Here is a 21,480-nt window from a genome sequence, read left to right on the forward strand (position 1 = left end):
TTCGTGAAATTAACAATACCCCGAGCATCTTAGAAAATGCCTTTAATTCTTTGAGGAACAGGTGTGAAAAGTGCTTGGAACAAGGAGGGGGACACTTTCAGCAGCTGCTTTAATTTATTGTTATAACAAGGAGGGGGACACTTTCCGCAGCTCCTTTAATTGTTTGTTATTGTTATCACGATTATTCTTTAAAATAAAGTTATATAGTCATTAACGTTATTGAAACTGACAGCTGCTATACAGCTCGTTGAGAAATGCTAAGCTACTCCCTACGTCTAATGTGTCAGAGCCAACTTCGACCACGTTTTTATTTGTACGCTCGTTACTTTCTTCTATAAGCATGTGGACTTTAATTTTGGGATACAGGGTGTTGAAGTTTTTAAAGGAAAATGTTACATCTTTATTATTTATTGAGATAATGAAAATATCGAACGGAAATTTTGCGTACAGGTCCTGTCGCCCTGCTCGCCCCAGGATCTCGACCCCGACATCATCTCCAACTTGGCTATCGACCTCAACCTCGACGAGGAGCACCGCGCCATCCACTTCCAGAGGATTCCCGGCCGCAGCCAGCCCAGCAGCAGCGTGGACTCGGGCAGCATGTGCCGCACCCCCTCGGACACCACCAAGAACGTGACCTTCAACCCCCAGGTCATCACCGTGGACGCCACAGTCTGCGAGCCCCACTATTCGCCCCCCAGGTGGCGCCACCTGTTCCGCAGTAAAAACAATAAACATAGAGAGGTGCCCCCTCTACCGGTGACTAGCACCAGCAGTGGCGCGCCCATAAAGACTATCCTCTCCTCGAAGAGGAGGAGTGAAGAGACGGAGGAGTGTTTTTCGAGGACAGAAGCCTTGCCGCTGTTGAGTGGTTTGAGTAGTGCTAGTGAGAGAACGCCCAGTCCTAGTTTCGTTCGTAGGAAGAAGTATGTTTACCCTTCTGATATCGTGGTGATGACCCAGCATCCCAATGAGAGTACTGTGTAGTCTCTGGCGGGCGTTTTGTGATTTCGATTGTAAGTGGAGGGCGAGGGGATGGGGAAATGTTTTTTTACTCACTTCTCGCGTTTAGTTTCTTAGTTTGATCCAGAAATGGTTGAAATTAATTTTTGAGCCCCATCATTAGGAGGTTCAATTGTCACAGAAATTCTCACAATTATCTTTAAACTTACAATTGTGTTGTCTTTTGGAACAAAACCCAATCGCGACGGATGTAAGAGGGTCAAGCTAATTTTTGCTGGAATACCTTCAGTACAACTCGCATAATAAAAGTGTAGATCCCTAGATCTGGGCGAGGTCCTGAACATTTTCAAAATTGCAAAAATGTTTAAAAAATTTAAAAAAGTACCTATTTTATCTGAGTTTTTTATTTATATCTTGGAACCTATGCATTTTGGAAGAATATTGAAATGGGAAAAAAGTTTTAGAATTGAATTTTGCACAATTACTGTAAGTTAAAAATGTTTAAATTTATTACCGATGTTGCAAAATAGCAATAATTTATGAAAACAAGGTAAAATAATCAAGTTTCAATTCTTTTTAAATATTTTAATTGCTCCGAGGGCATTCTAATTTTGGTAAAAAAAAAACTTTAGAGTAATTAAAACGACATATCAAATTTCATTAAAATCGATTGTATAGTTTTCGCAAAATAATTGTTTGAAAAAAATTTTGAAAAAAATTTTCGAATTTTCAAAATGTTGCACAGCCTCAAATAAAGCATTTATATACTTGAAAATTTTTTCACATAGAAAAGACCGCTCAACCTTTCAAATGGTTTTTGATAAATTGAAATCGGTTGATTAGGACGGCCATAGTAAATTTTTAAAGTTAACACTCTTTTTTTTTTTATTTTTAAGCAATTAGATTACAGTTATCAATTTGTAATTTAGTTTTTTTCAAAAATTATAATTTTAAAGTATTCGGAAAGACGCTTCTTTAAAAAAAAACGTTAAATTCCGTTTATTGGTTCTCGAGATATAAGCGGTCAAAGTTTATAGGCATTTACCGTTAATTTATAAACAATTTAGCAAAAATCTTTGATGGTGGCTTCGTTTTTCCGAGTACTAAGCTGGAAAAAAAATGCATTATTTCGGCTTCTAATGTCTCGCGAGCCAAGGAATTCGAATATCGTAATACCAACTGTCTAATTTGCACATACTTTGTTATAAACAAAGTTTATTATTTATGCATTAAATATACTGAATATTTTACCCTATGCTATTGTATTTTTTCAATGAAAAAATTTGTTTACGTATATACATATTTCAACACTCTCAATATGACTGTATTTAGTTATAATTATTACAATTATTTAAATAATTTTTGTTTAAGCAAATTAAAAAAACCATTTGAAAGGTTGAGCGGTCTTTTCTATGTGAAAAAAATTTCAAATATCTAGATGCTTTATTTGAGGCTATGCAACATCTTGAAAATTCGAAAAAATTGTTCAAAAAATTAGTTTGCGAAAACTATGGAATCGATTTTAATGAAATTTGGTGTGTTGTTTTATAATACTCTAAAGTTTTTTTTACCAAAATTAGAGTGCCCTCTGAGCAATTAAACTATTTTTAAAAAATTATCCAAAAAACTTGATTATTTTGTATTTTTTTCATCAATTATTTATTGCTATTTTGCAACATCGGCATGCAATAAATTTAAACATTTTTAACTTACAGTATGTGCAAAATTATTCTAAAACTTTTTTCCTTTTCAATATTCTTCCAAAATGCATAGGTTCCAAGATATAAGTAAAAAACTCAGATAATATAGGTGTTTTTTAAATTTTTTTAAACATTTTTTTCGTGTAGTATAGAGTTATATTTATGCCAGATTTGCAACTGCAACCAACAATTAATTGAAAACCAAAAAATAAATGTAAAAATTTTGGAATTTAACCAAAATTGGTACTATGTTAAATATTAAGTTGTCAAAACTACAAATAAGGTAAAACCAGGTCTATTCCCTTCAACTTATTGTTGTTAAGGAATTTACCACAACTTCCTAATTCACACTGGCAAATATACTTACCAAAAAGTCTTGCTGAAAAATGATATGTACCTATATGGCGTTGATTAAACTATCTGGAGAAATTTGACGCGTATTACTGACAGTTGGACTAATAATAATTAAGTAACTACAAAAATTTTTTCCAAATTAATACATTTTTTAAACTTAAACCAAAAAGAAAAGTTGGTGTAGAAATTGTATGGTAGATATCTCTAAAGCTATGCTTCTTTATGCTTCTGATAATTTAAAATTTATTATATATATGTATTTTGTAATATTGAAATAAAAAAAAAATTGCAAAATAATTTATTTGTCGAATCAAATGCACGTATCTTTTTCTCAATATCTCCCCGCCATTGGTTAACATATTTGTCTGCCAACTCAGCGCAATTTTTCTACCGAGATGTTTGAATTAGAGCGATATCTTTTTAAAACCGCAACACTAGACTTTTTGGCCTAAAATGTTCCAAGAAGCAACCTTATGAAGTCGTAACATAAACTAAGAAAACACCCTGTACAGGGTCGTGTCTTGAGTTAAAAAAATATTTTCCCAAACGCCCAGACTCTTTAATCGTGTGACATATTGAGCCTTAGCGAGGTAGTTACAAAACAGTAAACCCAATTAAAAAAAATACTGACAGAATTCTCATAATACAACGCCGTAGCAAATAAACTGACAAAGGACTTTGTGTAGCGCGCTGAACAAATGAAAATGTACCAGTACCTTTCATGGTTATTTGAAAAATAGGATGTTAAATTATGAAATATTTTAACTTGTCAGTGGCGTATACAGAGCTAAAAAGTAGGGTACCTAATTTGGCAGATCGAAGGCCCCTTACAACCGCTTATTGTCTACGCTTCTGACTATCGTAAAAAATAATAGCGTAAATAATATGCCTTAAAAAACGCTACCTTACATTTATTACTTTTACATACTTTTGTTAATGTTCTTTTCTAAGAGCTCTAAATCACAATGTAGTCAATTATATCAGCCATCTTCACATAAACACACTCAAGGTGAACTTTAATATCTTAAAGACTGTCAAATTTCAAAACATCTTCATTTTAAAGAAACAGAAAAACAATCATGACATTCAGACCTCAAAAAGCGAAGACGCCCCTGCTTCCAGTGTTGTAAGCACCTGTCCGATGTCTTGATACAACTCTAAAGGGAAACGGAGACACAAACTATGTTTACGAATTTACTAGAGATGTCTATAACAATTTTAAACCTTGAAAATGAATTTCCTTCCGACTATTTCACCTTTTGAAATTAATTTTAAGAACCCGAACTGAAAACCGTCAATGAATTTGAACTGTCAACAAAAAGAATGCAAAATGCAGGAATTAGAATAAATAATAATAGTATCGATAACCTCTCCGTAATACTGTGTATTTTTTTCGATAATTTAGGAGTTTGGATGTCAGATACGTAAGTAGCGCCAGCGTCCCCCATTTCTTGTTCAGAAAATCGGAAAAGGGAATTGTGCGTACCTATGTAAAATATATTTTAAAGATGCTACGTAGTTTTCTTTCGAAATGGGGTGAACGCTAGGCTTTTGAATAAAAGACGTAGACATTAAAGTGACATAATATAAAATTATAAAAATAAAACGATCTCTTTATGTAAACTATATAAATGTAGCAAAAAAGTAATATTGTTAAAGACATGTAAAATACCTAAGTTAGTTGTGTATAAAGTAAAATTATGGATAGGGTCCAACAATGTGTACAGATTATTTATTATTTTATGTATTAAGGAATCTATTTCAAAATATAGTTACTTTAATATTGCTGAATTTGTTTCATTCCAAGACAAAGATAAAAGGTGCCCAAAATTCACGGAAGAAATAATTTTGGTAAAAAACACAGTATTTTAATTACAAATTTTAAATTTTTTATTGATTCATAAAATATACAGTATAGGGTTTATGTATGGGATAGCATATTGAGTAAATGTCTTTTGCCAAAATTTTCCATGACTTTTTTACATAAATACAACATAATTTCATTGACACAGCCCTCAATTTCCTCCTTCAAGGCACCCACGCCATGGATTTGTTGGTATAAACTTTAGACTTTAAAAAAACCCAAAGAAAATAGTCTAAAGGCGTTAAATCGCATGGCGGCCAATTCTGATCACTAAAACGGGAAATTACAAGACCAGGAAATAACTCATGCACTAATTGAACTATTTCTCGGGCTGTATGGTATGTGGCACCGTCTTGAAACCACATGTCGTCTACATTTATATCTTGCAATTTAGGCACAAAAAACTGGATTATTGCCTCCATCCCAAAATCCTCACCAAATAGTGACGTGTTGTGGATGCATTTGTTTTTCAACAATCACCTGTGGTTTTTCTGAACCCCAAATGCGACAATTTTGTCGGTTAACGAAGCTATCAACATGAAAATGAGCATCATCGCTGAAGATGATTTTGTTCGAAAAATCAGCATTTAGTTGTTCCATAAACCATTCAATGAATTCTCTTCGCTTTGCGTTGTCAGTGGACTTCAGTTTTTGAGTCAATTGGACTTTGTGAACAATTATTTCTTGACTACCATGTTGAATTGGTGTTCCTAAACTCTCAGCAACGCTCTCTTCGATGTTTTGTGTTGAACGACTTGTTGTAGTACGGCCAGAGTGGTTAAGATCACTAATTGTTCAGTTGATAAAGTTAAATCACTATTGCGACCATCTGTCGTACGAAAATTGAGAACTATAACTGCCAAACCTTCATTATTTTTAAAATATTGCTTAACAATGAAAACGAAAACGCACTATTCGTTCATGTAGCGCTCCATTTTTAATAACCCTGAACTATCAGTAATCGCCATTGCCCACAAGGCAGGGCCCGAGAACTTATACTTGAAAATATGGGGACACTCTGGGAACCACGTGACTTGAGATGGATATACAAGTTGGGGAAAGAGTCTATAGATGTCGCCACAAAGATTTTGTAGAATAAATTTTGACAATTGCAATTATGAATCATTCTTGTTCATGTTTATTGTTTATTGTTGGTTAGGTTTGGCGAGTGTTGGTGTGTGTTTTATTTGTGTTTTTAGTGTGTTTTATTAGATATTTCATTCACATTTATTTATATAACAATAATGTCTGATCATCATATAATCACATTTTTTTATTAATAATAAAATGTTGTTTTTTTGTTTTTTTTAATAAAAAATGTGATCAGAGGTAGGTAGTTTTTTTTATGGATATCAACACAACGAAAAATTTAAAGTTGCATAATAAATCTCTGTTACAAGAATTAATCAAAGATTGGTTAGTAAAATTATTTACTTGTAATATTTTTTTATTCACCGTGAAAGCTAATACAATATAGAAAGTACTGAAACTCTATAATCATTTTCACTCTTTTTTTTTCAAAATATGTACTGAAATTTGAAATTTTTTCAACAAACATTTTAAAAAGTTACAGTATCAAAATTATTTCTTATTTTAAGTAGGAAGACTATTAGAGCATTTAAAAGTGTCTTTAATGCTTGAGTGATTTTAATGCTTTTTATCAAATGTACTTATTTTCTTATGGTGACAAAAAAATTATCTACGTGAAAATTATTTTACAAAACCAATTTATGAGTGATCTGTGTAGGGTGAGATTTGTTATGTAATTTTAAATTTAGCGGCGGCAGAATACCTAAAACAAATATTGAGTAGGTAGGTATATAGTTGTAGAGCGTACAACTAGATGGCGCTTGCATCTTTTACCGGCTACAGGTAATTTAACTCACTGTATTACCGATAATTCCTAGAAAAGGAAAGCAATAGAAGTTGGAGAAAGTGTCATCAGTTAGCGCTGTTAATGACCACGAAATCTGTTCAAGTTTCCTATCTATAGTATCATTTATCTAGGCCACAAGGTGAGATTTGGTTGTCGTCTCTAGAGGGCAACACTGTCCACACACATTCTTTAATTTTGCATAATATGCCGACAGTTCAACTATCTACTTTGTTATCGTACACTGTTTTGTGGTTGACACTGTGTTAAATAAAATAGTTTTTGATTATTATTGTTCTGTTCACTATGAATGTGAAATATAGAATAATTTGAATAAGCGTTAATACCCTGTGCAGGTGCCAACATGACCTCTGTTAAACTTTTTACTTTACAAGATATTAAATCTAAAAATAATAAGACTAACACACGTCGTTAATTTAAAATAGGGGGTAGGGTCCCAAAAAGACCCGTACCACCGATATTCTATTAAAAAGAGTTTTAGATAATATAGTCCAGGCGCTATCTGTTTTAAAAAGGATATACTTGGGTAAAAAGCATATGATCGGAGATTTTTGTTTTAACGGCTTCTAAATAACGTCAGAAATGATAATTTTTCTATGCAAATAAAAAAAATGTGGGCTTAATTGTTATTGCAAAAAAGTATAAAAAAATAGCAAAAAAAAAATCATTTTTTTCTTGGATTTCTCGCCGACAACTTAGCAACTATTCATTTTAGACAAAAATGGAAGAGGAAAAAAAGTTTTGTAATTAAATTTTGAACAAGACAGAGTTAGTTGCAATTCGAAAAAATAATAATTATTATTGCAAAAATCGGAAAAATCATTTAAAAAATTGCAAAAAATGCTAGTTTATTTGATATTTTTTTTCAGACACTTGAATAATACCTAGGATCTTCATACTTTTCCCATTTAAACTTCTTAGTGCATAGAATCATCACACCAAATTTCATCCAATTCGGTTCGATAGTTTTTACATAATAATTGTCTAATTTTTAACTTTTTTTTAAATTAAAAAATTTTTAAAATCAAATTTCTAAAAATCTAAAGCCTTTGAATACTTGAAAATTTCACCACAAAAAGAAGAGCACTCAAACTTTAAAATGCATTTTGAAAAATTCAAATCGGACGATTAGGTGAGCCGTGGTGATTGTTTAAACATGTTCGCAATTTTTAACGCTTATAAACCATTGCAATAATTTAATATTTTTTTCAATTTTTTTTTTATTTTAAAATATGGTTTGAAAATACTCAGAAAGACGAGTATTTTAAAAAGAAAAACCTGATGATCCGTCTATTATTTTCGGAGTTATAGCCCGTTAAAGTTAACCCTTATTTACAGCAAAACTGTAAGAGTATAAGGGCTGTTTTTTGAACTAATAGGTTTGTCATTCCGAGTACTTTCCAGATATAAATTTTCAAAATTTGCAATCACGGGCGTCCCATTTAAAAGGTCACTCAAAGATATTCAAGACCGCGTGAAATCAATGAGGTATCAGTGGTGGGGGAGCAAACACACAGCTACTCCGATCTGAATTCTCGAGTTTAAGGGCCCCATATTCTTTAAATAGTGTTTTCCTCAAAGACAAATAATTTCAAACATTTAATAACTGAATATTCTAAAGCTTATCAAATAATAGGAATGTTATGTCATGCCACCTGAGTATTTTCAAAGACGCCGCAGTAAAACGAATAAACATGTGCAAAAAACGATCAAACCATCAAGGTTTTAGGTACTGAAATCTACGAAAATACTAACTTTTTTATATATAACTCTACATGTAAATATTCTTATAACATTTACTTGCTTAGTCCTACATATAAAATTGTTTACTTTTATTTATAAGTACGTGAAAATAATTCTTAAAATGTGGGGTTAGGGTAACAGCAAACGCATGTTTTACAAACGCTTTTTTCTTAGTTATTATTTTATTTGAGTAAATTTAAATGGTAACAATGAATAAACAAAACATCAAGGATTTTATTTTTGTGCTTACTTTTGTTCTACACGTTTTACTTTTAAAGATTTCAGTACCTAAAAACGCCAGAAATTTCACTATTTCTCGGCCAGGAATATGGCCACTTTAGAACTGCGACGCTCGGAAAAATTTCACTTATCTCAGTTTGTAATGGACCAATTCCGATGATTTTTTTTAAGTCGATGTCTCGCAACTTAAAAAATTCAATTATCATATTTTCAACAACCTTTTATTATTAATTAATAGACTTAAACGTAAAGACTTCTCTATTACAAATATCATCAGGAAGCTGTAGTTTAATTTTTATAGATTATACACGCCACACCCTGTATATTTTTTAAGTCACATCTTAAAAGTTTCAGATTTAATAATTCACAAAAATATTTTAAATACTGTTAATGACTATTTTCAATGTATTTAATATTCAACACACTCAAAATACTATTTTAAATACTAACTAATTTATATTTAAAATACTTTGCCAAAGAAGTATTTTGTTCTTAAGTATTTTAAAATACTTTCGTATTAGTATTTTTTTTATTTTAAATACACTTTGAAAGTATTTTGCCCAGCTCTGCCAGAGTTCACTATCTGATGACGTCTATCTTGGTGCCCTCTACATGTCGTCTGACTAAACTCTCTTACAAACCTTTAGACAGTGACGAGCTTTACCAGCAATCCTCTTGTCCGCTCTCCTATCCTTAAGGTCGCAAAAAAGGTACGCATCAATGAAACAGCGGCTAGAGAAGTAGGTCTTTATGTTACTAAATATAAACAAATAAATAGAAGGTGTAATAACAACCTTTTTGTTCACTTACATTATTTACAAACATCACAGAGTTAACTATGAATACACAATGGTTTATTTTACTGCCTAGTAGTTGAGTGTGTACTTCATTCCTAGTCCTCACTCTCAATTCTAGAAGTGGATGGAATGGTAGCAACCGAACCAACTCGGTCACCCGATCTAGTTGTGTGTGACAAAACCAAACAATAAATATTGATAACATTTGGCACTTTCGGGTGTATTTAGGATGGACGTACAGCCGCGGACAAAAAAAACGACCCGAGACGTTCAAAGGGGGGATGTTTTGTTGTTCGCAGCTGTACCAGCCAAACAGACCTCAGTTAACTCAGCATGCACAGTACCGACGCCTCATTTTCTGTCGTTATTATATTTAAATTTTTATTTATACATTAAATTTTAACTCACATTTACATTAAAACTTTAATAATTAGTTTACAATAGTGCATCTTACCATAAGGATTTTTACAGCGCAAATGTAATAACAACAGACGATTTTTCTGCCTCTTGGAAAATATATTATTGTTCTATATGTAAGTGCACAGTGGATAGGTCTAGGAAAAAAATTATCTGGTGTAAAGTGTCTGAAATAGTATACAAATACGATCTAAAACTGTATCACAAATTTTATTACATATTAAATAAATTGAGAATGTCATCAAGTTCATACCCAACCCTCATCTGGAGTTACCTAGTACTTCTCGCCTAGCACTGGGTGATATGTATATAAAACGAGCAACCTCCTCGAAAATCACCAAAAGTTCAACATCGGTCATAACCTGGTGATGTTCCTGATCTTCCGTATGTTCTCCAAGCGGACCTCCAGCCAAGCGAATGGCACCACGGCTAAAACCATGAAGAACGCCAAGCCGTACAGCTTCCAGTAGTTGCAAAGCAAGCCGTGGAAAGCGAAGGCTATGGAGAGTCCCAGGAATTTGAAGAATGCCATGTTGGCGAAAGCGGATTCCCAGTTGTCTGCGTATTGACCGGTCAGTAATGCTAAAACGGATAACAAGTAAGAACAAATGGTGTGGAAGTCAACGAAACTAGACCCTTACTAAAATTGAGCATTTCCCAGATGGAGTTGCAGACACCCCAAGATGCCGAAATGACGTAGAAAAGGGCGGGGTCGTCTTCAGTTGGCTTCCAAAGGTTCAGTACCATCAAGAGGCAGCCATGAAACGTGAATCCTACAGCTGTAACATGAAAATACCGAACTGAAAAGATCTTGGAACTAACTGTCTTTTGGTGGACATACTGTTGCTGACGGGAACTTAACCTCCAAAATTTAAACACAGTTCGACGACAACAAAACAGATTTATTGTCACTTGAGTTGTCACAATATCCTGGATCCTAGAATTGTTACAACTTTGGTGATTTGCCATTGGTGTTCTTCAAGTCGTACAACCACATTTTTTCATTCTCCTGGGACCTGCTGTTGTTGACAGGTAAGTTATACCTACCGTGTCTCGATCCTGTCTCTTCCCATCTGCAATTATTGTTCCCATACCTTTTTATGCACAAACTTTATCCAGTCTTTTAAATGGTTGAGATAATCATCTAAAATCATCGATTAGCAATAAGATCTATTGGCATACATAACTATGTGCCAAAAATGACGCTGACTAGTTCCTTATCGGTTTTGATAGAGGAAAGTAGGTGTCCTAGTTGAACTGCTTCTGGGTGATGGTAGTTCTGAGGAAGTTTTCAATGGTTTGGTTGAACCTCTCGATCGTTCCATCTGACTGTGGTGTCTCATTGGAATCAAGTCTTACTTATTTCAAAACGACGTTGACGATTCCACTTTCAAGTGCTTGAAGAACTTTCAGGATCAATTTCAGAGATACATTTTGATATATCATTGAAATTAAGACTCTTCCATACTCCTTTTAACAGACCATTCTCCACTACTAAGGACTTCCATATTGCACAGCAAGTTTTCCAAATGGAGATTCGTCGGAGACGTTCGGCTTAACCATGTTTTTAATTTTCCAATAGAAAATGGACCCAAAATATATATATCTTCACTTTGTTCTTTAACAAGAATCTTATTGTTCCATTAATCGGGAATTTTGACAAACAAATTACACCTATTTCCTTAATTCTTGTTGCAGACAGTGCTTGGCATGACTTCTTCAAAGCGTTGTCTTCTATCCTGGTGACCATGTTGAAGATGGACTTCACTATATCTCATTTCTAAAGGAATCTTCAGTAGTTGATAATCCTTTTGTTTATCTTCAGCTACCAACCTTAAAACTTCGAACTCTTCGAACTGTTTTAGGTAGAAACTCCAAAATACACCTTTTTGTCATATGTCCTTACTGATGATGGAAGAGAACTACCTTCATCTTTGACGAATTATTTGAAGACAACTGCGTAAATTCCCTTTCTAGATTTGTGTCCGTAATTTAATTGCACTCTCTTCTCGACCTTAATTTTGTCCTTTACATTACTTCCCAATTGATTAATTTCCTTCAACAGTTTTTTCAAAATCTTTGAATTTATCTTTAGGTAATGACTTTTTCTAGATCCATATTAGTTGTCTACAAATTATACTTCATTTCACAATTCTACTTGATTATTCATTTCTTGCATGCCACGTCAGCTTGGCTGTTCCTCATATTTTATCCATTGCCATTAGCTCACAACACATCATCAATTTCTGCAGATCTTGATCTGCATTAACTTATTACAAAAATCGATAAATCAACAATCAAGAACTGAACTAAGTATATGACCTCCACAACAATACTCACCAACTACATAATATCTTCTGATTGTCCTGAGCAACATGCTGAGTGTACAAGCCGCTAGAGATTGCAGCAGCCCCATCGCCAGGAAAACTAAGTTGAGGCGATGTATTCCTATGGTGCAGACTACATAGGACTGAAAAGAAACAATACTGGAGCACCACAAAGACCTAAGGTCCAACTATACTCACTTTACTAAAATCGGCATACATGAACGCCTGTTCCATTCCTATGAAAAAGGCCAGGGGGGCCGACATTTGCAGTCTTATGTCTCTGAAGCTTTCTTTCACCGCCCGCAGCGCCGCGAAGACCTCTCCCCTCTCCAAAGGGTCCTTAAGAAAAAAAATATGGTACCATTCCATCCACATGAATTTAACTACTTAAAGCACTGTTTGTAACAATGCACTGAGCATTGTATGTTAACACCAACAGGCTGACAAGATTGCTGTTTGACTTCAAAATAAAATCTCCTGTACCTCACCTGATATATCAGCATTTTTATCCTGTCCAGGCCCAGCCCAGCCAAAAGCAAGGCGGCCCCGCAAGCTCCAGCGTACACCCCCGCTAGAATGTCGGCGGATTTTGTCGGAAGCACCTTGAAACCACCGTTTTGGACTGAAGAATTGGTCGAGAAGGTGGAGATCGGGCACGCCTGAGAACCGCAAAGTCTGCCGTCTTCGGTGCGGTCGAAGATGTCTTCCAAGAAGGAGTTGTAGTCGTAGAGATTAGACGAGGAGATGACGACCAGTTGGGTTATGTTCTGGCAATGGGGAAGATTGTAGGAGGAGTTGCTGAAGCAGTCCTGAAACGTCCAAATCGGGTGTATAATACTGACTCGATTACTACAATTTTATCCGCCCCAGAGATTATACACCTGAATGAGGCTTCCAGGTGTATATTCTATGACAGTTAAGAAACAACCTATCTTTAGCAATCATCTTCTATCTCTCATTAAAAGCATATGTTGACAAACGCCCTCTATATGTTCATAGAAGATACTTACATCTGTAACAACTGTGGCATTCTCGTATCCGTATCGTACGTTTCTTAAATTAATTGTATAAGTTATAAGAATCGCAGATAAGACTGATCCCACGATGAGACCAAAATCGTGAGCACCCTGTGAACAATAATAAATTTGAAGATTATTTCATTTAAATAAGTACAACAAAAAATTTAAAAAAATCAATAATATACAAGATGTTCTATTTGAAATGAAATTAAATAATGTTCAAATAAGATAATTTCAATGTCTTGCATTATCGATGTATATTGAAAAACCTACAGCAGGACCCGTCTTAAAAGAAACGCCCTGTATATAAAGTCGAAAAAACAAGCAATATTAACAGTTCTTACTTGAAACGCTCTCGCCACCCTCCTTATTATGCAGGTACGCCTGGCGTGTCTGCTTTCTTCGTCTTCCTCGTGGAACAACCCAGTTACCCTGTGCGAGAGTATCATCAGGAAGGATATATGCGCGCAGGATAACAGTCCTTGGACGATACCCAGCAGTAGAGAAGCGGGGACTGTTACATACAGCGCCGGGTACAGGTGTGATAGGTAGAAGACTATCATGGCACCTGTAACATATTTATGAGGTGGTTTCCATTCTCTTGAATAATAAACTGTAGTTTGACAATAGCTAGTGCCAAAACAATAGGCAGTAGAGTAAGTCAAACCCCAACCACTTATTGACATTTAATAATTTTTGGAACCTCCTAAAATGATACGCCCATGGAATAGCGTTCCCTGCACCATAATACGTCTACATGTTGAGAATGAGACACTGCTAGCCATTTTGTAAATAGAGTATACAATATATTATATATTTGAATATATGTACATTTGTTGAGATTGTGATGACGGTATACTAAACTACATACGATAAAATGAATTGCTGGTTATCTACAGTCAGCCTGAAGTTAGCAAAATGTTATTGTTGCAAAGAAGGTACAGTTATTATTAGTTATAAGAAGGTATTGGATGTCTGCAAGACTTTTTATATACAATTTTTTGTCATAATATCGGAGATTGTATTTAAGGTCAAACTTAACGTATTTATTAAAGTAAAATCTACAAAATAAATTTAGTAAAGCAAATAAGTTTTCTTTAAAAAATTAAATGCGGAAGTAATATTTACGTAAGTTTTTACTGTTAGATTGGGCGTGACTGCTATGTTTTTGTCTCCAAAACGTAGAACCCATATTTACCTTTCCTACTATTTCTACTATTAAAAACTGATGGTTATCAGATTTAAAGGCTTGATCATTACACAAAGTTAATAATTCAATTAAATGCACATAGTTACAGCAAACAAATCACTTATTAATGTCTAAAGAGTCACTTATTTGAAGTAAAAGAAGATATTTGCTTGAATAAAACTCGTCGTCATAGGAAGACAACCTAATAACTGCCAATAAAATTTTTGATACGGTAAAAATTGAACTACAGTTACCCTAATAAGATGATATGATTGCAACAATAAATAAAACCTTAGAAAAAAACATTTTAACAGATAATATAATGCTGTAGTAAAATATACTTTTATTATGATAACGGCGTAACCTTTCTCGAGCCTATTTAAAGCAGATATTTGTTATGGTTAAAATATTTCCCTCAATGTACAGGGTGTCCCAAAGTTCGCGTCTCGGGCCCGTAAAAGACAAACGAAAAACAAGAGTAAAAATCTGTTTAGATAGCGTGAATTAGGATTCGCTAAGGTCCGTTTTAGACTTGAAAAATTCGGAAAATAAAAAATTTGCGTTATCAACTTTTTTTTCCACAAACATACCCATTTTTTATGATAACTAAAATTATCTATTTTTTATGAACATTTTTTGTGCAGAAATTTTTTCTCTATCTCTTCTTAAAAAGTTACAATAACAAACATTATATAAAAATGTATCCTATTGTATTGGAATTAGTCATGATTTAATCAACATTGCTGTGAAAACAATGGCTGAAACTGCTGTCACGAATCTGTTTACATATTAGTTTATGTCAAACGTTGTTGCATGATAAATTGATAAACAAACTATAACTGGTTGCTAAAAATTAAAAAATTTTTGCAAACAATGAAAAAGTTGACATGATTTTAATTCATGGTGAATGTCAAAAAATGCCAGAAGAGCTGCTAACTTATTTCATGAGAGATATCCAGAGCGTCAAGCTGATAATCCAAAAATATTTTCCAGATTGGAACGAATTTTGCGTGCTAACGAACATGCATTTTTATCTAGAAAAGGGAAAGAAATTTCAAAATCAGTATTACAATATTTTCAGGAAAATCCTAGAAATTCTATACGACAGGCCACTTTTGCATTAAATTTAAAAAGAAGTTCTGTGCAAAGAATTTTGAGCTCCAATGGTTACCATGACTATAGGCTAAATAACTTGAAACACTTATCTCACATACATGCTGAAAAAAGACTTATGTAGCCCAAATAATGGTTAATTGGGCAATAGATAATAGACTCTTACAACACGTTCTTTGGGCCGATGAGAGTCCACGAGAAGTTTGGAGCATTTAAAGCAAAAGATTCGACATGTTTGCGAGAATTTTTCAAGAAAAACGTTATTCAAAGCTACAAGGGTAGTTAGGAAAAGATTGGATAAATGCTTAGAAGTAGGAGGCATGCATTTCGAAATTGTTTAAAGTAATAATCATAATTTTATATTTTGTTTTGGTTTTGTTATTAATTATTGTTATATTTATTAGTTACAATTAAAATTGTTTAATTTTTTCTGCATTTGGTTATCCTATTTAACCGTCATTATGTGTATTGTTCTGAGTGACCTTTTTTAAGAAGAATATAGCAACTAATATGTAAACAAATTTGTGACAGGGGTTATAGCGACTGTTTTTCAAAGTAATGTTGATTAAGTCTGACTAGTTCCAATATAGAGAAAAAATTTTTGTACAAAAAATGTTAAAAAAATAGATAATTTTAGTTATCATAAAAATGGGTATGTTCGTGGAAAGAAGTTGATGTCATTAAAAAAAAATTTTTTTCAAGTACAAAACGGACCTTAGAAAGTCCCTATTCACGCCATCTTAACAGAATTTTACTGTCGTTTTTCGTTTGTCTGTTATGGGCCTGAGACGCGAACTTTGGGACACCCTGTACATATAAAGACTATATGTATCTCGTATCAATTTACTGTAGATTGATTAACACATTGAATATTCTTTTTTGCTGTCGATTTTAGGGTTTTTTTCTCGTAGCGACAAAACCCTCCTCTAATAATATGATTATCACAGTTTTTGTCTAAAAATATAAATATTCTTATGAAATTTTAATATCCACCAATTTTTTTTTAAAGCAATCTACCATTCGCAAGATTACCTACTTGGTGCAATTCCCAGAATCGTTCAAGTCATCACATAAACTATTTATATTTCCTTCGTGACATTAAAAAAAATTAATAGTAAATAAGGAGTACGTCATAGGTATAACAGCAACAACTAGCTGTTTCATCGGACAAATAAATCTACTGCACCTGTTATCCTACTAAGAGCGGAAATAACATGTCACCCAAACTGCACAAGTTTACGGAGTGTGACGAATCGCTTTTGTTAATCATAAAATGTTCATACCCAAAGAAATACCACTGAAACTAGATCACAGATCATAATTTTATAGGGATAATATGTTTTTAACCGCAACAAAAGCCTCATATTACAAAAACAAGTTACGTGACACCCAACAGATCAAAAATAACTTGTACTCACCGTAACATACAGCGATGACCATGCTGGCATCAATCCTCTTGAGAACACAGGGAGCTATCAAGGCAAAGACGCTTGCAGTCATGTATCCTCCGGACACAAGTAGCGATCCCACTTTTACATCCACGTTGGATTCGTTCAAAGGATGGTTCCAAACCGAAACGGAGCTCTGCAGGGCCAAGAAGGGCAAATACGCAGCCGAACAGAGCAAGTGGCTGATGCACACCACCACCAGGTTGGCTATGAGGACCTTCTTGGTGTAGACTGGGCCGCCGCTCCTCCCTGGAAGGCAAGGCGGTGAATTTTGAGCTTTAAAAAAATGTCCTAGTCCGCTAGTACTGCTTAATATTTCACTGTTTTAGTGGCACCTTTGCCTGAAGGTATATAAAGACTGCGTAGTCTTGGGGACCGTTTGGAGAAGCATTACCTGCGAAGATCTCAACCAAATGATGCCCAAGAATTCTAGACCTGCTTAGTAATTCATTGTGCAAGCTATTAGCTTCTCCAGAAGATAACAAAAGGCTTTGGATACCATCTTGAAGTGCTTCATATGGAAAACTAATTTCATTCAACCAAGTGGTGCCTTCTAGTCTCGTTTAATATTTCAATCATCGTACTGTCACCTTCTTCAGAAGGCATCCAAAGACTTTGCGTTAGGACTTTGAATACCGTCTGCAGGATCATCACCTAGAATAACCAAACGATGTCCGGGACTCTGGTCTTCCTTAACATTTCACTATTCACGCTATCTGTTTCCCCAGAATGTAGCTAAGGGTTTTGAATACCTTCGGATACCATTTGGAGAAGCATGACTTGAAAACAGCAACTCTTTTCAGCTAAATGGTGCACTAATATTGATTAAACAGACTGTCAGCTTCTTTAGAAGGTAGCCAAAAGTTTTGTGTACCTTTGGAAGTCATCTGTAGAACCCAACTGAAAGAAACCAACTCTACTCAATCAATTACCTGTCTGGCTTCCATGGGGTCCTCCTCGCACCACGGCCAAAAGTCGACGCACCGACGTGGCCCCAATTGAACTGTTCAAGGAATCTCTTCTCTTACTAGTTGCTCCTTGAAGGTTCAGGTTGTACCTGGACCTCGTCGATATAGGGGAGTATGTTGCCATATGCTTGAAACAGTACCGATATAATATTTACTTCAGTTTTAAGTCAAAATTATTGTTACCTCCACCATAAAGTCATCATAGACTATCTTGTTGGAATCCTGTGGGTTACTGCGAGCCTTGTGGATCCTGTTGTGTCCTGAGTACCTGTGAAGGATCTTGGTCTTTTCGTGGGACGAAAGGATGCCATTGCACCCTCCGCAGAGGTGTCCCAAAGCTGGACCTGGAATGTCAAAGATATGCATCCTCGGTGGACAAATTGGAAAGGAAGGTACTTTAATTTACCTCGTTTGTATCCTTGTTCAGTAACATCCTGTCGGCCCAGCTCGTGCAGATTTGGCAGGCTACCCATCTTTCGGTGATTTCAGTAGGTCGCACCATCACATATTAGGACAGCAAGTGAAGAACCTGATTAGTGTGCCTGTCTATTTACTGGACGACGAGAGATGATCTGGATGGTTACTGAAAGGTAACAATGCTTTTTTCCTTCAACCAACACTACCATATATAGGGTGTCCCATTAATATTGCGAAAAAATTCAGGGGAAGTTTCCTTGACCAAAAATAAGAAAGAAAGTTCCCATAAACCAATGTCCGAAAATGTTTCGTTTCCGAGATACAGGGTGTTGAAATTTAGAGAAAATACAAGGTCTTTACTAATATCTGGAGAACCCTAATTCCGATTTTTTTTTAAATTTGGTATGTTTGTTTATAAAAACAAACAAAATAACTAAAACATTGAATTTTTGTTTTCTACTTCCCTTGGAAGATAGAATAGATAAAATAAATCAAATTACGTCAGAAGACGTCTACCGTTTTTATAAACAAACATACCAAATTTAAAAAAAAAATCGGAATTGGGGTTCTCCAGATATTAGTAAAAACCTTGTGTTTTCTCTAAATTTCAACACCCTGTATCTCCGAAACGAAGCATTTTCGGACATAGGTTTATAGGAACTTTCTTTCTTATTTTTGGTCAAGGAAACTCCCCCTGAATTTTTTCGCAATATTAATGGGACACCCTGTATAAAATAATCTATTACCCATCCACATTATCTACCTTTACTATAACTAAAACTACAATAAAACTTCTAAAAGCGATTTAATTTCTTCTGTAAACCACAAAAGTTTCATCGACTGATTTTAATGCGGTTTTAACCTTTAAGGACTTCAGTTGACATTTCCTATTGATCTAATCACAACTCAACGCACATATTGTATTAATTATGTGGTTTCGCTTTGCAATACTGAATAAATTTGTTTAATTACTTTATAACACGAGTTAAATTGATTATTAATAACATGACTTGCATGGCACTTACAAAAATGTAATGGAGATTGGTATTTGCATCTGTATCTATGGTATTTGCCTCGTTTAATTATTACAATTCCAATAATAATTAGATAGGTAACATTTCGCATAATATATCAGGAAATGGAGGGCAAAGTAATAGTTTTATAAATGTGCTTTAATTAAATTACACATTGCTTCTAAAATAATACAGTATATTTTGAACTTTTAAAGCTTCACTGAAGTTCAACAACTTTCAGGAAACTTTCCCCACACTTCATCTAATATGACTTCTACCGGGTAGGAAAGTACCGATGGTCTATCTGAAGTTACGTGAGAGCGATAAAGTAAGCCATAGAAATCCATGTGAGAGACAAGGATGGGTATAGTGAAGGCGTCTAATAGTCACCGCCCATTTCGCCCTGCCACAAATAAGAAGTGGATCTTATTTCACTTCTAGTGTCTACTTTCCTACACGGTATGTGTGACATTTTAGATCCAATACCTTATATCTTGGGTTCTAATGGTTTTTTTTTTCATTTAGACCTCAAATAATACAACAATCTCCAGAAAATATTATATTTACACCATATGAAAGAACGCCATCTAACTCCTCTTTTTTTAATTATTAACAACAATCCACAAAACAACCAACCACTGTTATTTGACTTTAACTGGTAGAATGCTTGTGTAACTAAGCCTTCATAGTAACTTATTAAAAAACAATCGATAAACAATTAGAAAACAACGTACTTGATTTGCATGTGTTTATTATTTTTAAGAGAAGAATTTGCATAAGCGAAAAACAGGGAACATCCACGTGTTGGACACAATCAGGATATCTAGACGTATTTTCTCGTGTCGATAATATTGCAGTTATTAGTATCCACCTGTCCGTATGACTTATTGTTATAAATATTACATGTACGGTAAGTAATATCCGCTTTAATACCGCATTAAATGACACGTATTGAATTCATGAGGTCGATTTGCAAAGTTTTACAAGCGGATTCGATTTCTATATGAATATTCAGTTTTGTCTCCAAGATTGAGGATTTTGTAGCGCGAAAAAAAGGAGGTTTATCTACAACCGTTCAGTAAGTAAAGTTTTTTTGTGGCATATCACTACGTCAAACTATTGTATTCCTTTTCATACCTTACTCTAGTTCGACGTGTTAATTAAGGAATATTGACATAACTGCGTGCATAGAATACCATAAAATACAATGTTTATCACTTTTTTGAACTTTTTTTATGCTTAATTCTAAAAAATAATTAGCGTTGTAAATTTAAAATTCGATAAAATTCATATCGAGCAATGTGACAACGGCGCGGCAGTTAACACGAGGTACTAAGCTGTCCAGCATTACGCAATCTGGAATTGCACCGTGTCTGAGTGTTTTTTATGTACCACTATTTCCTTTTCTTGAGGTGTTTTCCAGCGGGTGCGCGAAAATTGGAGGTGTCGTGCGTTTATCAAAAATGGTGATGGACATTTTGAGCATATGTTGTAATTTATTTTGTACTTGTGCGTTTAAAAATTACTGAATTTTGCTTTTTGTTAAGTCCCTAAATTATTTTTAATACGTATGATTATTTGGACGACATGAATCTTTGGGTACTTTAATTACATATTTTTACAAATTCGTAATTTGATTAAAAGTTAAGTTCCTGTTTTAAGAGATTCATAATTACTAAAATTCGAGCTAAAATTTAAGCATAACACTATCTTCGTACTACAAAATCGATACATTTTATTTTATTTATTTAAAAACTGGAAAACAACTGTCTTGAAATTTACTAAATGTTTCACAATAGTTGTTTACATTTTTGCCGTAGGACAAGCCTACCGCGAGTACACGTGGTTGTGTATCAGCAGGTTAAGCGCTGTTGTCACGTTGTCATGAAACTCCCGAATATTAATACTCGCTGTATTGAAACTGTTAATCTTACTCCCCTGTAATATACAACTTTTTTTGTTCATTTATGATTACTCTGTCTCATGCTGTAGTAATGGTAGTCAAACTTCTTAC

At 34.2% G+C, this 21,480-nt stretch overlaps 1 protein-coding gene across 1 annotated transcript; it reads right to left on the reverse strand.

Annotated features, from left to right (window-relative positions):
• Positions 1–9,618: 9,618 nt before the first annotated feature.
• Positions 9,619–19,535, reverse strand: LOC108910190 (putative potassium channel regulatory protein unc-93). Its single transcript, XM_018714731.1, has 12 exons — positions 19,479–19,535; positions 18,443–18,619; positions 18,220–18,380; positions 18,001–18,163; positions 17,039–17,317; positions 13,663–13,886; positions 13,310–13,426; positions 12,788–13,108; positions 12,498–12,638; positions 12,313–12,442; positions 10,614–10,751; positions 9,619–10,554 (listed from the first exon to the last, which is right to left on the reverse strand). The coding sequence occupies exons 2-12, from the start codon at positions 18,507–18,509 to the stop codon at positions 10,328–10,330; spliced, it is 1,968 nt and encodes a 655-aa protein (XP_018570247.1). The 5' UTR covers positions 18,510–18,619; positions 19,479–19,535; the 3' UTR covers positions 9,619–10,327.
• Between the last annotated feature and the right edge of the window lie 1,945 nt (positions 19,536–21,480).

The sequence above is a fragment of the Anoplophora glabripennis genome, unplaced genomic scaffold, assembly GCF_000390285.2.
Source record: "Anoplophora glabripennis isolate ALB-LARVAE unplaced genomic scaffold, Agla_2.0 scaffold322, whole genome shotgun sequence".
NCBI classification, from domain to species: domain Eukaryota; kingdom Metazoa; phylum Arthropoda; class Insecta; order Coleoptera; family Cerambycidae; genus Anoplophora; species Anoplophora glabripennis.

Excerpts from the sequence above, each read along its gene's own strand:
- LOC108910190 (XM_018714731.1), bottom strand. The coding sequence starts at position 18,509 with ATGGGTAGCCTGCCAAATCTGCACGAGCTGGGCCGACAGGATGTTACT. Across the intron at positions 18,381-18,442 it reads TGAACAAGGATACAAACGAG|GTCCAGCTTTGGGACACCTC; the intron begins GTAAATTAAAGT and ends TTGACATTCCAG. Across the intron at positions 10,555-10,613 it reads CTGGGAAATGCTCAATTTTA|CATTACTGACCGGTCAATAC; the intron begins GTAAGGGTCTAG and ends TATCCGTTTTAG.